Genomic DNA, 24019 nt, shown 5'->3' with positions numbered 1-24019 from the left:
ATATGCATATTATACCTATATTTTTTTACATATCAGTTTATTTAAACAAGTTTAATGCTGTCATTGAATAACACTTGGACACACTAAGTATGCAATATTAAGTTTTTCAAAATTCTTAGCTTACAAAAATATTAATCATCTGATTTAGTAAATTATTAGTTAACTTTATATATTATTATTTATTTAATTCAGGCTACTAATGGCCTATATTATAAATACTTTATAGACTAACATATTTGTGAAATAATAATAATAATAATATTTTAATATAAATTGACTCTATGCTCACGGCGGCACTGACGACGGCAATCTGCCATGGTAGCGCCGATACACCACCCCTTCAGCCAGTAGATACTACTACTACTAGACTGCTTTATGTGAGTCACTTACTACCATATTGTAGTGAGTAAGATAGATTGTAACCACGCAGCGCCCTCGATTCACCGCGTGTCTGGCGAGAGCGGCGCCTGCGCACGACATATGCGCCGGAAGTGCACGAGGATTCCAGGGGCGTCACGACAATAAAAAAAGTACGATTCATTTTATAAATTACATGTATATAAAAAATAGATATTCCATATTATATAGTATTAATAGTAGGTTTATAAGAAACGCGAAAGGTTCTCTACCAGGCAGACAGATGGGTATTTATTGATGGTTATTTGAAATAAGTCATATTATTTACTGCTGTATATCAGTGAATAATTAATGAGAGGAAATATGTATAACATTAATTATATATGTTATACAATTTCTGGAGCAATACGAAATTTGTATGAAAACATATTCTGACTGAAATTTTGAACTATTACCATTGAAATAAATTGTTCTTTTCTATAAATATTAAAAACTTCGTAATTAATATATCAATATATACATTATGATTCTTAAGTATGTTTCTTTATAAATTAAAATAAAATAAGGTTTAATCTCCATATTATATTTATTAAAGGGGTTTTGCCAGTAATTATTTTAAGAGAGTATAAGTTTTGTAATATATTTTTAGATTATATTTATCATACAAAAATCATCATCACTGATTACTTTCAGCCCATTTATTTTATGCACTATTAATTATTAATAGTGCATAAAATGCAATGGCTAAATGAATGGGCTAAAAGTATAATAAAATAAATATATAATAGTATAAATAAAATAATACAAAATTATCAAAAATCATGACCTTTTTTGGTCATTATGAACTAATATATAATAATAACAAAGTATGTATTTTCAATTATTGTGTAATTTACAACAACTTCAAATGACGAAAATACATATTTTGCGTTACATAGTCGAATGATAATACAGATTGTATTCAAGTACATGACTCACTGATTTATGTACAATAAATACAGTTTAAACCTTAGCAGTAAAGTTGTAAAGATCAATATTGAATGGGCTCCAAAAAGGACAGTTATATTTACATGTGTATAAGTTATGCAATATTCTCTCCAAACTGCACCGTATTTGAAGAACCGATTCATAATCCTATAACCCTAAAATATAATCGATATTTTGAATTATAAATTGAATCCATCGAATCACAATTAAAAAAAAAATATTTTATTGAATATTTCATGTTTTCATGTTATATACATGAAATATTCAATAAAATAATTTTTAGTCATCGTGTGTCTTCGTAACATAATAATTAATTAGCGAAAAGAGTAATACTTTAAAAGAAAATCCATTAATATTATTGAACTATAGTTTTTTTATTTATACGTATACTAATAAAAAAGAATTGACAGCCATATACCAAAATATTCAATTACTTGCATAAGTAATATAAACCTTATTATAATTGATGTTAGTATTATAATATATGGCAAAAATATTATGTCATTTTAATAAAATTTGGAAAGCGAAGCCTTAGACGATTATTATTATAATTCTTATTACCATCATAATAACGTTTATATTACCTAAGACAGGTCCAGTTGAGTGTAAGTACGAGTGCAGTAAAAATATTATATTTTCTCATTATTTACCTTGTAAGTGTATACTTTAGTATGAACATGTTGGTCGTTTAAACGATTTCAAAATGGTGTAGGTTTTCAAAACTTTAGTTATAATTATCAGTACTAATGAACCTCTATTAATCGATTTTGACGATTAGGGTCTCTATTGATCTCATACTTATTTGATCTTATACTTTATTGTGTATAATATATATTTTTACAGATAGGAATTTTAAATTATAACAGATCTTATAAATAAATTACTGTAGAGGTTCATATCGTAGTAGTACTACGACATATGTAATGCAAAAACAAAACATTTCAATAAAATAACAATTAAGTATACATAACAAAGATTTTGCAGTTTCTGCACGTCTCTTCCGTCTATTGGTACTTCATATATTTGAAACGTATATAATAAGCGTCTTTGTCATTATTGTTTATTCATATCTGCTTGGAACTTGTACAGAAATGTATTGAATGATTATAGTTATTGTGAATGTGAATGACTACTCATATAAGTCTATGCTTTCATTTAGATATCATAATCATAGTATCCCTGGACAATTCACACAACGCCATCTAGTCCTAAGGTAAGCAGAGTTTCTGTTATAGGTACTAGACAACTGATATAAATATTTCTTTTGTACATACATACATGATATACCTACATAGATAATGTCCAGACGCATACAAACAATCATACAGTAAAGCACTATGCTAAAAACCGCTAGACCATATCTATTATTCTGATGTTCAGAATCCGATCAAATTTTTACAAGTAGATACTATCTGACCGGGAGTGATCGAAAACATGCATAAATAAATAGAGTTAAATTGGGAATGGCATTTTTTTATTTTCATTGAAGTATTTTAATCTTAATTCTCATTTTTACGAGAAAACTGCGAGATATGATTCGTATTCTATATGAATATATTAGATATATGCATATGGCATGTGGTATATGCATATAAATTACTACCACTGTCATATCCATCAGAATATAGGCATAAAAACTCGCCTTGAACTGCAGGACATTACACAGTGAGGTTATATTATGATTTATCGTGTTTAAATGACTTGACGCGATTGATGTAGTCACGCGAAAAAGATATTATACTTGTTTTTGTGATATTTTACGGGTTTCCCTGGGTATACATACAGTGTCATGCATGGGGATTTATTTCGGCTCTGTTGAAATAATTACTTGTTAGATAAATACACATCTAGATTTTAAAAAATGCAATTAAAATCGCTATCAAGTTGACGACCCATCAAAAAAAGTATCTTTGTCTACATCAGTTGTCTAACCCATAACGCAAGCTCTACTTAGCTTGTCGCTAGATGGCGCTGTGTCTGTGTGTGAATTGTCCAGGGATATTATTATTACTATAATATACTTAATTAGTTTCATGGGTATTCATAAGACAATCCTCTGTAATATTACTAAGTATCTTATTAATAGTTGTGTTAGTCACTAACCATTGACTAAACCGTGCGTCAATCCTTCATAGTCTTCCAGATGAGTATGTATTTCTTAAATAGCTGTATTAAGTTGTTTCATGTTCGTATTACTCTGTGTTATTATTGAGTAAAGCCTATGACACTGTAAGGGATTAATATTATACCTCATTGAGAATTGTTTGCAGATCTGCTATGATATACTTTTACATTTTTAATTTTACTGTGGTTCTATATATAATAAATATGTATTTGCCCGCTGTCTGTACTGTCTGAAGAAGCTATTTGAGAGAAATATTAGGAGATTTTATCAAAATAATAGAAACTAAAACAGTTACTGTCAGATTTTTTACCTGTCCATTATTTGTACGCGATAGTCTCAGAAACGGCTTAACCTATTCATATGCAGTTTTCTCAACTGTATTCTGTAAGCTTCACGTAAAATAAAAGCCTGACTACAAACAGCTAGCCCAGCCTCTACCAACTTTGTAAAAATTCACAGACGGAGCCAAGGCACACCACATTAGCAGACCTAATCATAATTATGAAGAAGTATTTATTTTAATAAGTCTATTTTACACAAGGAAAATATAATATGTTTATTTAGTATTTTACAGTTTATTGTATTCTCACATGTCTGTTCATTTACTTCAATATTTTCTTGTCATAAAATTTTAAGTCCAACGCAAATTCTTACTAATTGTCTTACAACGCTAATAAAATTTTCTACGGTATTCTCATGTTAATATTAACATCTGAATGCGAGTTTTTTGTCAGTTTGTTAGTTTCGCATCACGGCTTAACTACTAAATATATTTGACTGCAAATAGGATATTTATAATTCGAAGATAAAGCGAGGATGACGCTATTTACAAATTTTTGGAAACGATATCTTACTATATCGTATAGTATAGTAAAATATATGTGTTATAAATAATAATCTTCGTTAATCAGATACTTTAGTGGTAAATACATTTCTATTACACTATCTACTATCAATACTTTAAAAAAATCTAAATACTGAATTTTTGTCAGCAAAAAGATAGCTAAAAGAATAAGACGTAAAGTAGATCTCATGAGCCTATGTAAATTAAAATATAATTACTATGGAATAAAAAAACGTAACAGGACAACTCTATCTTTTTTTTAACTGATTACAACTCAACATGAATTTGTCTATGAACTATGCCTCTCTGGCTACTCTATGGACGTAGCGTGAAGATAGTAAATAATAGATATACACTCATAACTAAATATTAACATGTAACTGGTAACCACCATAGGCCGACCTTAGCCACTTACATAAACATACGGGCCGGCCTTTCATAACCAATCATGACTAATACGCGTGATCACAATGCGTCCCCAATACGCCAATACCGTGAACTTGACATCTATCTACACAGACTGTCCTTCCTTTTGTCATACCATTGTATCTTTTCTGGCCACCTGGTACAGATCATAATAGATACTTGGTAAGATATGCACCGGGCACTCTCTGTCAGCATTAACTGCCTAATTCAAACTGGAATCATAATACTGACAGCCTCAATTAAGGTTCGAACACCTAGAAGTACCATAAGACCAACGTCGCGTATGTTAAGTAAGAGATATAAGATAAAAATGAGCCAATAAAGTAGAGATTTTACCCGTAATCATACTATAGACAAACAACAATATAGATGGAAATGTGTCTATCAATTTGTTAAATTGATAGATACATTTAAATTTAAACAAATGAACAAAATCTAATAAAATTTGAGGAAACGATAGATTATACTTACTTACAAAATTATTATTAACTCTATTACTTAAAAATATAGACTAAGTTGCAGGTAACAAACAGCATGTAAAATAAAAATTACTATTTCAGTAATCCTAAACCGCACTCAATTATAGATTCATGACAAACAGAATATTCATGACAATATTGGATACGCATCACCATATGAATATCTCAAACATAACATATTTATTACCTAATTATAAAAAAAAACTATTGTAAAATAATGAAAGGAATTAAGTAATTTAAGAGCTTTAATATTTGTATATCGGCCAACGATCTGACTTGACAGAGTATCCAAAAACTTATATAATTTTATTCAAATTTGGCTACAAATTATAATTGTAATTTATAAAGTGTGAGATAATACTGAAGACAAATTCTGTTAAAGACATTTTAATTAAGATACTAATAAATAGATGTTCTTAAAATCAGAATATAATAAAAAATAAAAACATTTTCCATTTACATTTTATAGCATATTATTAATTTTGTTCCATATCCATATTACTTTCATCTTCATCTTTACAAAAATCAAGTCGCTCTTTCGCGACGAGGGTTTGAACTTCGATTTGCAATTCCAAAGCTTTATCTAACGGCATATTCCGCAGTTGCTCCGCCATTTTGTCCGCAAACAATTGAAATTCGTCAGGTTTTTTTACTTTTACTTGAGGCACAGACACAACAGGGACATCTGTTCGTTCCTTTCGTTTTAGACTAGTTTTGTACAGTTTTACTGGCGTCTTATTGTATTCGTAATCCGTAGGAGCGCAGGTCTCTTCTTCTTTTTTAATTTCATCTATAAACTCTTGCTTGATTGATACTACATATTCGTCTTTATCCTCATCTAAATTATACTCTAGACTGACGCCTTCGCTCTCAGATCCAGATTCTTCCTCGTAATACTGAAACAAAATATAAATAAATATTATGCAGGTACGTATATTAAATTAGACTTTTACTGATGATAATGAATAAAACTTACTGCTTTATGCACTGCTTGCATAACTTCTTGGAACTTCGTAAACCAAACCATCACAGGTGTATAAGCACGTCCTTCTAATTTATATTTATGAACTTTTCTAAGTTCTTGATAATAACATGATCTCAAATTCTTTATTTTCTTCTTAATGTCGCTTATCGTTAGCTCCGGGTCGTCCATTTTTCTTAATATTTGTTCATAAGCACAATTTCTGGCAACCATGGATTTGTATAATTTGTTTCGCGTATCCCAAAGATATGGGAACGTTTTGTATAATTCTATAAGCTGAATCGTATCATGTTCTGTCCAACGAGACATTCTTAATTAAAAAATATATATTGCGATCGAAATTATTACGAAAAGCATGCGTGTGTTTGCCCAGAGTAGCATGCTTTTACTGGCTGTTTCATTCCTACGTTGCCGCTCCAGATTGCGCGACCCCAGTGCCAGAGAGAGCGAAACGCAAATATGTACGCTACGGTTTGTGGGAGTGAGAAATATAGCACTCATCAGCAACACCGCGACGCTATGTAAAAGTGTAGATGTAAAACTCATACACGCTACCATGGATTTTCATTCGTATGTCGTTACGGATAAAGTTAACTTTAAAATGACATCCTATGTCGTTGCATCTATTTATTTAATTTATTGTATAAAAATTTCTTTACATTTTGGGTACAATAGGTTAGGGATGGAAAGGAGGACATTCAACCATGCCTATATCTACAAGTAGGTACTTTAATGACTTAGTAAGTACTTTGAATAACTACAAATGTATATTATTTTGAATAAGAAATTTTACCCTATCTTCCTATATATGTTTATTAAAGAGAGATACTTCGATAATTAATTATGTAATTCGGTTGTAAGTACCATCACATCGTATTCTATTGTTTTTAATTTATTAAAATCGATGCCTGAGGGCAGAGACGGTCACATTCCCCGCGCCGTAGGTAGATTTCGACGGGTAGATGTCTGTATTTTATTTTATTCGAATGGACCGAGTAACATGCCTGCGGAAAGGTTAATTAGAGATTTTTAATGTGATTAAACCTACATTATTAAACTTAATAAATAAAATAAAATTACTAAAATGACGCCCTCGGTGGTCTAGCGGTTTAGCACACCGCCTTACTTCCGATGGTCGCGGGTTCGATTCCTCGCACGGCACAAACAATTGTATTATGAGTTGATTGTTTGTAACAGTCTGGGTATTTACTATGTACGTAATACATATGTATTTACGAAAAAAAATCAATATATTCGTATCAGTTATCTAGTAACCATAACACAAGCTTTACCTAGCTTAACTTCGGACTAGATGGCGCTGTGTGAATTATCCTGAGATTATTATTATTATAAAAGTCGATTAAAAGAACTCAACTAATTTATTAAGCGTAAGCAATATCTAAGTATGTATGATTCCATATATGTTTTTGTTGAAACAATACCCACTATGTTTATGTATTTGTAGGAAAACCTAACACTGCGTTAAATATAAATATTACTTGAATCTATAAATAAAACCATTTACCTACAAGCTTTCTCTGATACTGTTTCGGACAAGCGACTTGTGTTAATAATGACCAACTTAGGCGAAAGCCGTTTGCAATAACGCATTGGTCAATCGGTTACGAAACCGGAATTGTGTACCATGATAATTCCTTTTGCACTGCCAGTAATAAATTATATTAAATGATGATGGCGAATGTTGTACCATAAATAATTATAATTAATAAATACTGGACAAACATAACAACATAATGACAACTACCGGATCCTTATTCTATAAATATGTCAGCTGCACTATTAAATTGCGTTTCAATCTATTTCTTACATATTATAATGCAAATTTGTTGTCTGCGTCGTGGCCTAGTGGTTTACTATCTATACTTACATTTAAAAGGTCGTGAGTTCAAATTTGACAGACGCAAATAAAAATCGTTGTGTGTCTATTTATATTTCTGACTGACTCTCTTGTAAAAGAAACACCAGAAACAAAATCAAAAATTAATTTGATAGACGGTGGTAGACGCTGGATTCTAATATTGTCAAGTGTTGCGTTTACCATGACATCGGCTAATGAAATGAAAATGCCTCTGACTACCCGATCCTAGATAATCGTGATGATAGGTATTTAAAACATATTACGTTTATACCTATATTATTTATAATATTATAAAGATAGAAGAAATCTCTTACGAGAAAAGGAAACTTGGGAACCACTAGAGACCGATTTGAGTATTTTTTTCACTATTTGAACGTACGGTTCACCCGAATGAAGACAGGAAAGTATATTTATATACTTTAAAATAACTGTATTTCTTTTTGTAAAGTGTAATAATATGACGTTGAACATATCATACCACCCCAACCTCATCAAGTCTTAAATTGAATATGGATTAATAGACTTCTGATAGAACTAATATTTTTTTATTTGTGTTGGATTGAGTATTTTATAATTATTACATTTTTGTTATATACGTTGAAAGTACACAGGAGGATAACCAATAACACCAATGAATAAACGTTTGTAATGCGTGAAGATCAAACCCGCACTCTTCACCAATGCAGGTGGCATTCATCTAAGAAGTTGTTAAATGGTAGTATATTAAAGCGCTACATCGCTAAAGTACATTATAACTTCTGAGATATAAATGACAAAATTTAAGTAATCGGTAAATTACTTTAGCAATTTATTTTATATATGTAATAACTTAAATGAAAGTTAAGTGTATATATTTTTGTCAACTTTTAGTTTTGTAGGTCAGTTCCGGAGAGATGATTGCGGTTTTATATAACTATTAATATAATGTCAAGTATGACAATATAAAGTCATTCCTATCATCTGTACATATCTACAGTAAAACAATTCGAATATAAAGCATTCTATTTTTTTTTTCAATAATTTACGGCTTGGAATACTCTTAAACTCGTTTAAATTCTAATTATTTGCATATTAATTATTGATTCTAACCGATGTAATTTGAAATTAGAATCTAAGTGAATTATTTTTTTGCTTAAGGTATATTTTATTATTTTTAAGTTGAATGACAGTGGTAGCTAAATTAGGGCTCCGTCCCCATTTTCAAAGTTCTTTAACCTGTTTGTAACAGAAATTTATTAATGATTTCGTTCAATGCGTATATAATGTTTTTCCTGACTGTATGTATTTTAATTTATTATGACAGCAATACAACTGTTCTGTATTATATTATATTTTATTATCAATTATGTCAATCAGTGATTTAATATTTTTAGTATATCTTCACTACGCTACATTTGTAGCATCCCCTAGAATATATCCGATATTCTACTGCTTTTTTTCTTAAATTGTAATTCGTTTAGCGAAGACAGTAATTAAATAGAATAATATGGACCCCAGTGATCTAGCGGTTTAACCACGGCTTTATTTCCGATGGCGCGGGTTTGATTCATTGTACGATACAAACATTTATATTGTGCAGGTATGCGTTTTTTCTATATACATATATTATATATGTATTTACAAAAAATGTATTTAAGTTTATAGCTAGGGACTTATGGATATACTCATTATGTCTCTAGTACCCTAGTAAAGAAAATATCGTAACGGTTTAACGTATAAGCTTTTGAAACATATGGTGGTACCAATTCTAATATTGATATAATACAAGGGTGGCAACCCTAGTGATATTAAAAAAACTTTTAATACAAAATGCGCCATCCTTGTTTCGCCAGACTTATTATTCCGTATACGTACATATAATGAGAATATTGAACTCTATTTCGCTACGGTTTCTTTACCCCATTAGTACTAAATGAGTCATGTTAGCCTCAACTTGAGTATATAACAATTCCCATTATAAATATAGCTACATTTAATCGCTAGCTTAATCGTGCTCTATTTCTGTTACTCTATAAACGTAAATTCCAAGCTATTTTAAATATATTATGACACACCATGAATACACTGACATTACACACACCAAATATGTGTAAATGTATTTTTATTTTAAGCTACATATAAGATAATATATCAATTTCCTTCCATAGTTATTCTCAAAATACTATTGCAAATTCATTTAATTCAATTAAAAATATTAATTAATAGTTGTGTAAGACAAATATAGTATTTTTTATTTTGTGACTGGAATAGAATACTTGCTGACGGCAAGTGGTAAGTAGCAGTCGTGATCATTATTATTCGTGATATTATTATACATTAACAACACTACGGACATAATCATGTGACGCCCGTATTACCACTTTTGCGTTGCTATATTCAAGTATAAATATGCTATATCCTGTAATTTCACCCTCGAACCGAAACACATTACGTGTTCAAAAGAGTTTACAAAGTAAGAAACATCTCACAGCCGGTATCGATCCACTTAGCTTGATACGAGATTTCGCATCGCTTTATGTGTTCTACCGAATATACAACGGGCTGTGTTCTGAAGAATTGTTCGATATGATACCTACGACTAACTTTTACCATTACACCTCTCGCCATTGACAGGAAATTCATCCCCACACACTGGAACCTTAGTGACCGAAGACAGTGCGTTTCAGAAGAGGAGGGTCCTCTGAAATCGTTCCCGCGTTCACGTAGATTTTGGAATTAACTACCTGCTGAGGTTTTTTCTAGAGACAGCATAGGGTTTTCAAGAAGGGTTATATATAAGGGTTTATTATGGTTTCTTAAGGATCGGCAACGCACGTGACAGTCCTGGTGTCTCAGGCGGCCATAGACTACAGTAATCGTTTATCATCAGATAGGCTGTATACCTAATTGCCACCATTGTTGTATAAAAAAATAGACGACACAAAAGTACTCTGATGGCTTTGTACAAAGACTACCTCAGGTATTACATTATCAGTCATAATAATCAGTTTTACAGTCATCCTAATATAACATTGACGCAATATACATACAAACACATCTGAGCTTCAAACGTGTCTACTTCAGCTTTTATGGTCTGCAAACGTGATAGTCATGTTCTCATAAATCACGCGTTAATGTATCAAGTAATGTTTTGGCTGCATACAACAATTCCTTGTGATAACCAACATTGTATGTTGCAGTAATCACGTGCACACCTACATACAACAATTACTATTGTTTGGTAACGGTTTTTATATATTTTCTCAAGGAACGCGACAGTGATTGTAATATCGAGTATGACATTCTAAATATTTCTTGTAAGATTCATTTGTAATTATATCAATAGCTACCGCTTGAAATTACGACAGTAACAGGTAGTTATGACATTGTTTTAGATAATTAATATATTCCTAATCTATCATTAGATGCATTAAACTGTCTTAAATCACGTAATAAAATAAAATAAATTAATCTCATTAAAAAAATATTTGAGTTAAAAATGTAGATACACAAATAAAAAAGTTAGTGACCTCGAAAAGCTTGCACAGATATTCATAATAAATATAGTTAAGAGCTGTCTCGGTCATGTAACTTTTCAAATAAACGAAACCTCATCAAGATTGATTCATTTGTTTAGGAGCTATGATATAGATTTAAACACAGAGACCCCCCTTTTTGCATCGGGGTGGTTAGGTAATTTATAAAACGATCTACCAATGCATAACCAAATAAATGCGAACAAATATGTTTAAATACTTGAAATTTTATTATTATACTACATTTCTTCTCTGAATTGCAATAGTTTTTAGTATTTCATTAGCAAGTGCATAAAAAACAGGTTGTTCCAATCTGCTTACCAAGCAAAGCAAATGTAATATTCGTAAATCTATAAATTTGAAGAAAAAAAATGCTAACATCAACAGTCTGAAAACTACCACAATTTTTAATGCATTGCGACCAAGATCTGCCGAATGATTTGCAACAGGTTGTATTGCAATAAAACATTAATGCTTATTAATGCAATCCTATATACTGATGGTTCAGCAGTTGTTGTCAAAGCATTACATACGATATTGTCTGCAGGGTTGTCAACTATACAAGATTTTACCTACGAGGGTAATTTTGTGCCATCTATTTCAGCGGCCATGCAACTTGATTTTGAAGCTGTTATGAAGCTGGAAGGTGATTATGACAGTGAAATAACAGGGTCATTCATCATCATCATCATTTCAGCATGGAAGACGTCCACTGCTGGACAAAAGCCTACCCCAAAAATCTCCACGACGATCGATCTTCCGCTGCTCGCAATCAACGCTTTTCAGCAATCTTGAACAGATCGTCGGTCCACCTTATCGGAGGCCTTCAGGCACTGCGTGTTCCGGTCCGCGCCTTTGCTGTCCCAACGGCCATCTGTCGTAGGACAGCTGCCCATTCCCATTTCAGTAACTTCGCAATTCTTCGGGCTATCTCGGTCATTCTAGTTCTGCGGATCTCTACATTTCTGATACGACCACGCAGAGAAACTCCAAGCAGCCTTCTGAGTGGTTTTGCTTATTTATGAGGCCCATAGTTAGTGACCTCACCTCTGTGCCGTTAACTATGAGCCTATGCATAAATGACAGGGTATTGAGGCAAAACTTCTAAGTCCTCTGGAAAGTTAACGTAAGATGCAAGCGCCACATGATGATATAATATTCGTTGTGCTGTTCATATAATACGGTTGCTAGTTACCATCAAATGGACCAAAATTTTGTAATGCAGCAATTACTGTTAATAATGTATTTATATACATCCAGCATCCACTCTTACGGTCCACTTGCAAAGAATTTGTTTTTTAAATAAAGTCATCCATCGTCAAATATAAGATAAGATACAAGCTTATAAAGAACCAATGTATGAATTTCAAGTTCCTGTGTACGAGGCACAAATTTCTAATGTTGGCAACCCTGATTGTCCATACCTTTCGTGGAAGCAGGTTACACGTGTAAATATAGTAGGTAACGTAATTTAGCCAATTCGCATAATTTAAGGTTATCGTGGCGCCAATACATTTGCCGATATCAGGGTCGTAATAAGTGTTAACGGTTTATTTATGGAATACATTTAGTACGGATTTACATTGTTTAACATCTGCCGATTTGTTGAGACTACCGTATATAACGAAAATTTATTCACAGAGCGATCGTATTATATAAAAAATGCACACATAAATTATTAAGATTTCAGAAATTAATTCCAATTTCAAATAAACAATAAATACGCTAATTATTGTTTTATTATATTGATTTAAAAACAGTCCATGGGAATATGGTGTAAGGGATTGCTCAGTTTGCTTGCACATAAAGCGATAAGGCCGCTTTTTGTAATGCATTTTGTAACTACAGTTTATTTTTCTTGAAATCTGTTTGTTATTAACGAGTTTTTTGTTGTTATTATTATTGTGCTCCTTTTGTGACTCTTGATATATTACACTCCACTGTCCCTAATCCATCCCTGTGTAGCGTCACGTTTCGCGTGTAAGTTTATCAACTGTATTTTCTGTAATGGCGCCAGGTGTATCTACACTCCCGGGAACATTGCCCCAAAGGCCATAGCAAAAAGACCAGTCCAAGGTACGTTAACCCCACAGGCTCGAGTGCGATGCACTTGTTAGACGGACACCTGATTTAAGTGTTATAAGGGTGTAACTACATGACCGATAACTAACGACTAATGAGGCGATTGTTCGTAATGGGGATTAGTGGCCCCATTTTCTTTTAATTGTTTATAATAAAATGCTTCACCCATTTACGCTAACGGTATACGCTTGCCGAGCACCAATGGAGCACGATAAGATGACCACGAGGCCAGGTCAGTTGGTCCATCGTGACAAATTTACAAGGAATTTATCAGGATAGGTTGCAGAAAAATAGCATGGAGGTTGAACTGACATGGTACATTGCTAGCAAAGGAGTCATCAGTCCACATTACTGATTCTCCTTTCTCCCTCGTGACCCCGTTACTCTGTATTATGGCCGGTGGCCTTCATGTGGTCCGCGCTTGCGGAGCACCAATGGAGCACGATAAGATGACCATGAGGCCAGGTCAGTTGGTCCATCGCGACAAATTCACAAGGAATTTATCAGGATAGGTTGCAGAAAAATAGCATGCAGTTTGAACTGACATGGTACATTGGTAGCAAAGGAGTCATCAGTCCACATTGCTGATTCTCCTTTCTCCCTCGTGACCCCGTTACTCTGTATTATGGCCGGTAGCCTTCATGTGGTCCCCCTGAAAACCATCATGGTTAATTCCTGTTGTATTCGCCACAATGGACTTACTGACCTAACTCGAACTCGACTGCCTTGCCAATGTCTACCATTAGCAAAAGGCGAGTACACTATTCCACATACATCCATAAATAAGTCTATTACGATAAGTGATGAAAGAGAACTAAGAGACGGTTCTCGACCTTTAATAAGGAAATACGTGACGTATTTCTTGAAAAGTAATTAACATTTATAGTACATGGCCGGTCCTTATTACTCACAAATCGAAAGTCTTAGTTATCTATATTGCTTTAAACTGTGGACAACAGAGGAGAGAAATTATGATGATAGTTCATCAAATAATTAGTTGTTGGTAAAAATAAAAGAATTAAATTTTTTTTTTTAATGTTTTAAACGATATTTTACCCTTTCTGCACTGATACCATTGTTAATGATCCTATTTAAAACCGATAAAGTTTTATTTTGTTACTATAATAATTTTGATCAGATTGCTGATGATCAGATTTTAGATAATGGTTAAAGAACTATCGTACGTGTGGCTATGCCCTTAAACTTTAATGAACACAAACCTGTCGTGGCAGTTGTACTTCTAAAAAACATAGGGACATTATAATGATTCGACGCTTAGATATTTTCGTAAAATTCCATGACAGCATTCTACTTTATTTGTTTGTTGTGGAATTATTATTTTCTTATTAATAGTCCATATTTTGCATATAATAAAGTTACGAATTAAAAAAGTTTTCACTTTAATTATTGTATTAATCCGTAATTGTACTAATATTGTAAATACACATGTGTGTTTGTGACCTTTTCATGATTAAACGGCTGAACAGATCTTAATGAAACTAACTTCATGGACGTGATGATGGAATGTGTTATAAGGATAGAAACGGTTCAGTAACCGTTTCTATCATATACACTGGTATATAATTTGTTATTATTAAAAAAATCACATCTTTTGAATTTAAAATCTCCTGTCGAAATGAAGACAGCTTTGTACGAAATACATTGAACTGTCTTTTATACAATTTTTTATCGTATATTACAATAAGTTTCGGGTATTTTTCCATAGAACAAGCAAAGGATCACATTCCCCGTCTTGGATTCTTTTTTATTATGAACGTCGTTTAGAATGGACCAGCCGGTTTACTCTGCAAACTAATTCCTATACAACGACATTGGATTCTATCGTGCATCACATTTTTATTATAAATTAACAAAAGTATTCAATCCGTATTTTGCAGCCAATGAAAGTACTAACCTATAATATTGTATAAATAGTAAAAAGGATTTGAATTGAAATATATACATATAATAATTTTCACGTTATAGCATTCTAAAACTTACACGCGATTTCATCTGTTTTTCTTGAGACAATATATTAATAATTATTATTATTGTATACGATGCGATTTATTAAAGCGGCTTTAATATTTATATATTAACATATGGCGGTATGATTTGGATTTATTAGCTGGAAATATAGGTACATACATATATATTTCAATAAATACAATGTTTGTAATGACTTTGGAGTTATGAGGAAACCACAGAAACTAATGCGCAAATGTTCTAAGTATGTGGTAGTAATACAAATTAAAGGAAAATATAAAATAAATAAATCTATGGTCATGCTTATTGGAAATTCCTATGAAGTCGTCATAAAATCATTCCCATCGTTTTATCAAAAGGAAACATTAATTTCCTACAACAATTGTATTACACGAACAACTGTTTCGAGAATACTTATTAATTCATATATTACTAACAGAACAAAGTAAAAATGATTTATTGACGATTGCTACATAATATTATTTAAGTTTTGTAATAGTCATTGTTATCTAATTGCACATTCCGATGTCAGTATTTTACAATAATATTGTTAATTTATATATTTAGTTAGGTTTCTGAAATATAATCTTTAGAAACCTAACTAAAATACTAATTAGATATTTTATTCCTTATATTAATTGTGTATAGGTACATAATATTTTAAATATTAATTGTGATTAAAAAAATATAATTCTTTAATTGTGGAATTGTCAGTTCATTACAGATTACATAACTAAATATTTAAAATTTCAGCCCTCTTTTTTGCCGAAAGCTTGCAATTTGTAAGATATTTTACATTTGTTGTTTATTTGTGTTTTTAAGCAGTAAATAAAATATTTAATAACTCTGTATGTAAATTGAATGAATTACACAATATCACGATCACGAATATTCAATTGACTTGCCGACTATCTGATGAAATTTCCAATGAGCGTTAAAAATTTAGTTATCGATCTGGTATTTTCCGCTAATATTCATTGGTACCGTTGGCAAATTAAGGATACGGCATAGTTGGCACAAAGTGGTACGTGAACTCGTTAATACAGTGAAATTACTGTGGATAGTATCCCAGACTTATAACAGGGTCACTGCCACAAGTCCAATGACTCAAGTTACAGTTATTATTCCTTCACACCGATGTAGACTGTAAAAATCCTCTCCGTAGGTACTTCAATCTCATTTGAGCCGCAAAATAGCTTGCCTTTTTTTAATGGAATGATGCACTCGCCTGCAATAACGGTATACACTGATGAGGCACTAGGGAAGGATGTTAAGTTGAGTATGAGGTCAGATCAGTTAGCCCATCGTGGCAAATTTACCTGGAATTTAACATGATGGTATCCAAGAGGAACCGCGTGGAGGTTAACCTAATATTGGTATATTGCTAGTAATGGGGTTATTAATCCACGTTACTAACAATACCCTTCCGTCCTAAAAGCTTGCTTTGTAAGCAGTGTTTCGGAGGAACGGCGAGACAAAACAGTGAAACTACAATATATGAATGTTTTAATGCTTCGGAATGCCAATGTTTAAGTGGTCACCAAGGGCGTGATATGATAATGTAATATACCTTACTGAAAGTAAGGTTCTACACTTACCATTCGTCAGACTGTTTGCCATTTCAATTATGTAAAAAAAATACAAAGACTTGCATGCCTGGTGTGCGTGTTCGCCAGTAAATTTCGCAAAAGCGCATGTCTGTATTTTTATTGATTCAATATGAATAGACAAGTGATTAAGGTTTCTGTACCGTTAACTGGAATGGTGCAGTTATAACCGTTTATGGGGAACCTGTACCATCTTGTATGGTAGGTATGCTTTTAGCGACATAACTAGTTTTGAGTTTAGTGACATAACTCTATCGACTGTGGGAAATTTGCGGGAAACAAGAAATCTATAAGATAATTGCATTCCATAGCTACTACATGCGTCATGTTTATTATATATATGATATTATGTTTTATTTTTATTAACCAGTGATACTATTGCCTAAACTTAATAACAATACTGGACAATTCGCAGAGCGCCCTCTAGTCCGAAGCTAATCAGAGTTTGCGTTATGGATACTAGACAATTGATATAAATACTTAGATATGTATATTTGTAAATGCATTCATAATATACATAGACCAATATAACAATCATGCTCATAAATACAATTGTTTGAAGCATGCGAGGAATTGAACTCGCGACGTATGCAAGTAAAGCGGTATGCTAAACCACTGGACCATCGAGATCGTCAATACAAATTACGTGTATACAGAGGACAGTCAGAATTTTCCATTAGCTGAGCCGCCAGTGTAGGTGTTTAGGATTCTTTTAAAATTAATACGGAACATGTTCTTTTGGGTATTCTAATATAAACGAGCAAAAAAAAAATAATTTTTATTCTAGATTTGTTTGTATTTTAGGTTTGTTTACATTTTATTCTAACTATAATAAAATATTTAATAACAGGTTACATAAATATTTAATAATCTTAAGAAATAAATTACTTTTATTAGTCCATACTAATATTATAAATGTGAAAGTATATGTTTAAGGTAACAAACGTTTCCATTACTAAATAGCTAGACCTTAGTGACATTACATTGTAGTACGATAATGGAAAAATCAGACGAAGTCGTGGACAAAGTTTATAGTGGCTTTCAATTTGCTATTATTATAAACAAACGCTGCAGCCAAATATTATACAGAATATACAGAAACTATTTTTTTTTCTTCCATTCTTACTAACACTTGCCAGTCTGTACGTTCATACTTTTTAGTTTAGTGATATTGTTATAGGTAGGTATAGGTCCATGAAAATGTATTATGTGTGACTTTATTATATTATATTGTTGATTAATTTGAAAACAGATCTGCGTCATTCCAATACATATATTGTGGTTTAAATGTTAGCAAGAATCTCTGAGGCCCTATTACAAAATAACATTTTATTAACGGAAAAGTTCATAAATTTATGGGATCAATGCATGCACTTTATCAATAGTAATTTCGAAAACTATCAATTATTATTACTGTCTGTTATATATGAAAAAACTTAGAACTAAAAACAATTATTGTTTGTATTTTATCAGTTTGTCTGTGTGTTTGTACGCGCTAATCTTAAAAACAGCTTTGGTTCAGTAATATTTTAATTTTGGTTCGTGTGGAATAAAATAAGGACTCTATTTTAATAACTAACAAAATACATAGTCATAGATATATACACATACTTACAGATACCTATATAGTCGCGGGCTCTGATATTATAACAAATTTTATTTCTAGTTTGTTTCATCTTTGTATCCCATGATGGTTATTCTTCATACATCCATGTGATAGTTAGTATTTTGCATTTAGAAGTTGCAGCCATAGATTTAACTATCGTAGAATCTATTTATTAAATAAAAGTACTTCAACTGAACTAAACAATTGCGTGTTTATATTCGTATATTATTAATGCAAATAGAATATTGTTACCCACTTGACTAATATGAGTCATATAATGTAGTGATTGGTAGGTATTTTAGGTACAGAAACCACAGGATATCATTTGACTGATAAGAGAAATTACAATCACTCAAGTGTTCAGTAGATACACAATAAGATAAACTGACTAATAACTTAACTATCTGCACCTATTCAAAGTAGTCATGTCATAAACAATAAATACTGCTTGTCAATGTGTCTTTAAATATACATTAGGATACATAAATACAGTTATTATAATGAAGTCTATTTATGTGGCTACGAAATAATTATGTACATGCTTGTTCTATTATTCATCCTGTATCTACACTGCCCACTGTAAAAAGCCTTTTTAAAATAATACTTAAAGCTTTCAATTCTATTCTGATCACAAAGCCTTGAAGTTCATTCTTATTTTTAATTATTTTAAACAATGTGGTATTTCTAAAGTCGACTGTATTTTTTTAAAGGCGATGTCAATATATGGGTAGTCGTAAATGGTATAGCAATCCGAAAGCAGGTACAATAATTTTGAAATTGAATCACAGTCACTAAGCAATAAACTGAATAATTTTCTTACAAAAAATCGACTCCAAGAATTCAGAAATATAAATACCAATCTGGACTCCTTCAACTAAAAAAGCCATTTTTGAATTAGTTTATAAATGATGGAGTTGTAAAGTAACAAACATTAAAAAAACTTTTTTGGAGTCAGATAAAAAAATTACAATAGTTGTTGATATGATTTCATTAAAACTGGTTGATTTCAGACACTTTATTTCTTGGTTAAAATCTTTTAGTTAAAGTCGTTCTTACAGTTTTAGAGTATTCTAACCCGATTTTTAGCTTAATCATTTACGACTTAGGAATTAATTAACCCTTTTTATGAGATCGATACGAAAGTGAACCTTATAGACTGGAAAAATAATAATCATAATTGAATAGATTTTTGCCAAAGTTATATGGCAAAAATCTATTCAATTATGATTATTATTTTTCCAGTCTATAAGGTTCACTTTTGTATCGGTCTCATAAAAAAGATATCACGATGGTTGGTAGAGTTATTTTTTTTCCATACGGTGTACTTCTATTTAAAAAACATATTGCATTAACCGCGGGTGCCTTATACCTTTTTGCATTATACATTCTCCTCTTATGTAAATTTCAATTTCAATCTTAGATACAAGCATCTAAAGTTTATTTTCTCTTGTTACAGATGCACCGAGTGATGCGAATTACATGATATGCGGCGTCGTTATTGCCATGGCCCTGGTAGGGCTCATTATAGTCTTGCTGGCCCTCACAATAAAGTAAGTATATTACTTAAAGTCATGAGCATTTTAAATGGGACCTACGTCTTTAGGACACCTTTATTATCCGAATTAATATGTAGAGAATTCAATTTGGATGAATTGATATACAGAATAAAGTTTGTATTACATTATTAATGTAAATGAAGCTAATGAATTAGAATTATATAGGTTTAATTCTTTTATCTATCTATAGTAGTAGTAAATAAAGTGAGGAACAAACTTTGAAATGTTAAGATTTTCGCTTCAAAAGTAAAATAATATACTCTACGAATACTATTGTTATGGTGTATATTTAATTATTTGTGTCTTTTTCCAACAATTACTTATGAGTTATTTGGATACTATATCTACAATTCAGACATTTTGCTCTCTCAGGTTCACGACACGTGGAAGATAATAATATAATATGGATTCGTACTGCGGACATGCGATCTATTTTGTCCAACATGTGCGTCTGATTGATACAAGACACAATGGCACAATTTGAAAATAACCGTTTTAAGCGAACAAATGGAATCTAATTTTAAAACTACAAACCTACTTGGAGATCTAATAAATAGTTCATAAACACAATATGCTATCACATCAACGGCCAAACTCAATAAAAACGTATTTATTTCTTAAGATAAGCATTCGCATTTACGACCATGAGACTTCGCGTATCGTAAAGTAGGCTAAAGCATTTGAATTATTATTATTTTGATCGATAACAGACTGAGAATGATACATCAGTGTGATCAGTGTAAATCAAAGTTATTGACCATAAAATGTTAGTCAAGTGACGTGTCTAACTATGCCATATTGTAGACAGATTTTATTTTGGCAATAATTAGTTATCTCTTATAATATTAGTGTGACGTTATGCTGTCGACAGTCTTTTATAGTTGTCGGCGATATCTATAACAAATTAGAAAAATATTTGCTAACTTAAATGACGTAAATTGACATACATATAATTTGTTTCACTTCATGCACGTAAAAGAATGTTACACAAATTAGCATTTTAAGAGTTTACACAGCAGATGTGTAAGTTATACCTAACTTCAGATATTCTTACGTACAATCTACATCTATTATATACCTAGTAGTGAACCTAGTTTCCCCAGCAGGAATCGTTCTATACTCAGTTGTTCTAGTTTTTCTTTTTTTATATACCTATGTCGGTATTGCTCAGAGAATATTATTACTTTGGTAGTGAATAGTAAGTTGGCATATTTAACAGGTAAATATTTGCATTCTCATTCAGCCGTCATTAAAATGTTAATATGTCTAAAAGCTGTTGCAGTGTTAGTTACAGTCATTAGTTTAGGATTAATTAAGACTGACTACTACTTTAAATTTGAATTAATAGAGGTAGTAGAAATGGGTATTTTCATCTATGCAGTCCACGATGAAAATAATACATAAATACTCACCATGCAATCGTTTGAAAAAATAATACATTCAGGAATTTTATTTCGACGGTTACTAATATAGTTACCCCTGAAAATCAATCCTCGTGTAGTAAATAAAATTCTAAGAATAATCTCAAAAAAGGGACATGCAAGTTTTAAATTCCAAAGCAATTTTTGAGTACTCGTATTCCGTAGAATATCGTGATATCTTCACCAAAGCTATACGAATTTTGTTAATAATTTCTTTAATAAATATTATTCAATTCTTCTACTTATCTGGTTGATTAATATATGTAATACTACTAATACAATATCAGTTAAGTGAGTTTTACATTTACTTAAGGACGTCAGGGCGTTGAATGATATATTCAGGTTGAATCACTAATTTATTTGCCAGCATCTATTTGTTCATTAAATCTATTACCATAGTTACAATATTATGATCTCATAATGTTCTAACTATCATTCTCCTTTATATTTCATTTGCTGTTGCCTTATTTATGCGTGAGGCCACACTTGAAGTTCCAAAGCAAATCTTAATACCATAAAGCACTTTAGCAATCTGAGTCTCAAGGCAATAGAGCGGACCGGATCATTTAGATGTCAGGTAATCAAGGTTTCTTTAATTCGCTGTTACATAAAAAATCTAACACTAGTTATCGATTTGTCTCGCAATAGATTCGTTCTGGGATCTACATATCTATCGACATTAAATTTTTTTGATTTCTTTACTCCGCAGCTTTTAATACTTAGATGGTTACATACATAATATAACCTATTAACGACTGAGATTTCTTATGGACTGTATGTTTTATATGTTTTAATTTTAGTGTTAAGAGAAACTAAGGTTGCTGATGGTAAAAGACATATATTTCAAAATCGATAATAAAAATAGAACAAAGGATAAAATATTAAAAATGTGTATATCAAAATATATAATAAAAGTCTAAAAACAGGTGCGTTGGGCACAATAACGAAATACAATAGGTATTTCGTTATTAATAAAAAATTAGATTTACATTTTTTTGTTTGCAGATTACAAATTAATATTTTTACGGATAATCATAAAGGCAAACGATAGTTATCCGTTTGTCCCACAAAAATATATGTTCTGGTATTTATATATACCCAAAGTATTATTATTTGCTACTTTATTTACGGTATATGTATTATAGTACTATACTAGGTGTGCCCGTGGTTACACCCGCGTGAAATTTATAGCCTATCCATCTATCCACCCATACTCACAAACTTTCGCATTTAAATATTAGTAAGATTTGCTGTGTTAAAAATTTATATCTTAGTGTAAAATATATATGTAATAGTCCATTTACTACTTTGACGGAATTCTGTGAATTCATTCAGTGCAGAAATTCCTTCAAAATAATTTATTTCATATTTAATCGGTATTATCATAATTTTACATAAATTAACAATTTACATAATACTTCTTACTATAATATGTAGTGAATCAAACATCCTTTTTGTTACTATGTTATTTACTTATTATCGTATATAATTAAACGAAACACTGGTTTGCGGTAGTTAAACTGGTATAGTTACGTATCACGCCGATAATAATTGCTAAATTAAAAATTATATAAACGCAACACCTATAGGTATGTATAGAATGTGACATTATGCTCCAACTGAAATCCGGGTACACAATATAATGAAGATAAATAATATATATATTTGCTTACAATATATTTCGTAAAATGGTTTCGTCCATATCAGGGCGACAATGACATTGTCCAATCAAATGTGTCAATCAACTTTTCATGTGACAGTGAACAAATGAAGGTTATTACTGTACAAAACAATAAAGGACGTTAAATTCTAGAGGACACCCGCGACATTGTGAAAGTATCGTGGTTTACTATCCCGCCTTAAAATCCAAGGGCAGTAAGTTCGGATCTAACCCACAACATAAAAAAATATCCTTCGGTAAAGCAATCACACTTAACAAACTAATTTTCATACGACGACAGCCCATGCAATATGGATACAAATATACCAAACGAAATATAGATAAGTCAAGTAGTATGTTCACTAGGCTACTCCATCAGAGATAACCGTATTGAAGGTATATTATGTTATTACTATTTACATTAAAGTATTTAATTATTTAACTGCAACAATTTTCACACGAATATAGTTGACATATGTCGTAAAAAGTTCACTCTTTTTAGTTATC

At 31.4% G+C, this 24019-nt stretch overlaps 2 protein-coding genes across 3 annotated transcripts in view; one reads left to right on the top strand and one right to left on the bottom strand.

The window, feature by feature from the left end:
* LOC131844734 (uncharacterized) overlaps window positions 1-24019 on the top strand; it is a 232927-nt gene that overhangs the window by 195120 nt on the left and 13788 nt on the right. For both annotated transcript variants that reach the window (XM_059193685.1, XM_059193686.1), the window contains one exon: window positions 20332-20425. In XM_059193685.1, coding sequence (XP_059049668.1) covers window positions 20332-20425 — 94 coding nt within the window. The remainder of the gene's footprint in view (window positions 1-20331; window positions 20426-24019) is intronic.
* LOC131844732 (uncharacterized) lies at window positions 5639-6573 on the bottom strand. The gene is made up of 2 exons (XM_059193684.1): window positions 6195-6573; window positions 5639-6114 (listed from the first exon to the last, which is right to left on the bottom strand). The coding sequence occupies exons 1-2, from the start codon at window positions 6507-6509 to the stop codon at window positions 5695-5697; spliced, it is 735 nt and encodes a 244-aa protein (XP_059049667.1). The 5' UTR covers window positions 6510-6573; the 3' UTR covers window positions 5639-5694.

This window comes from Achroia grisella, unplaced genomic scaffold, assembly GCF_030625045.1.
Source record: "Achroia grisella isolate CSIRO2021 unplaced genomic scaffold, CSIRO_AGI_Agris_v1 utg413, whole genome shotgun sequence".
NCBI classification, from domain to species: Eukaryota; Metazoa; Arthropoda; class Insecta; order Lepidoptera; family Pyralidae; genus Achroia; species Achroia grisella.
The sequence above is the reverse complement of the archived record's forward strand: the minus strand, read 5'-3'. Positions and strand labels throughout refer to the sequence as shown.

What these genes read in the sequence shown, in the direction of transcription:
- LOC131844732 (XM_059193684.1), bottom strand. Translation starts at nt 6,509, where the DNA reads ATGTCTCGTTGGACAGAACATGATACGATTCAGCTTATAGAATTATAC. An exon ending in TGCAAGCAGTGCATAAAGCA is followed by an intron (nt 6,115 to 6,194) that starts GTAAGTTTTATT and finishes ATTTTGTTTCAG; the next exon opens with TATTACGAGGAAGAATCTGG.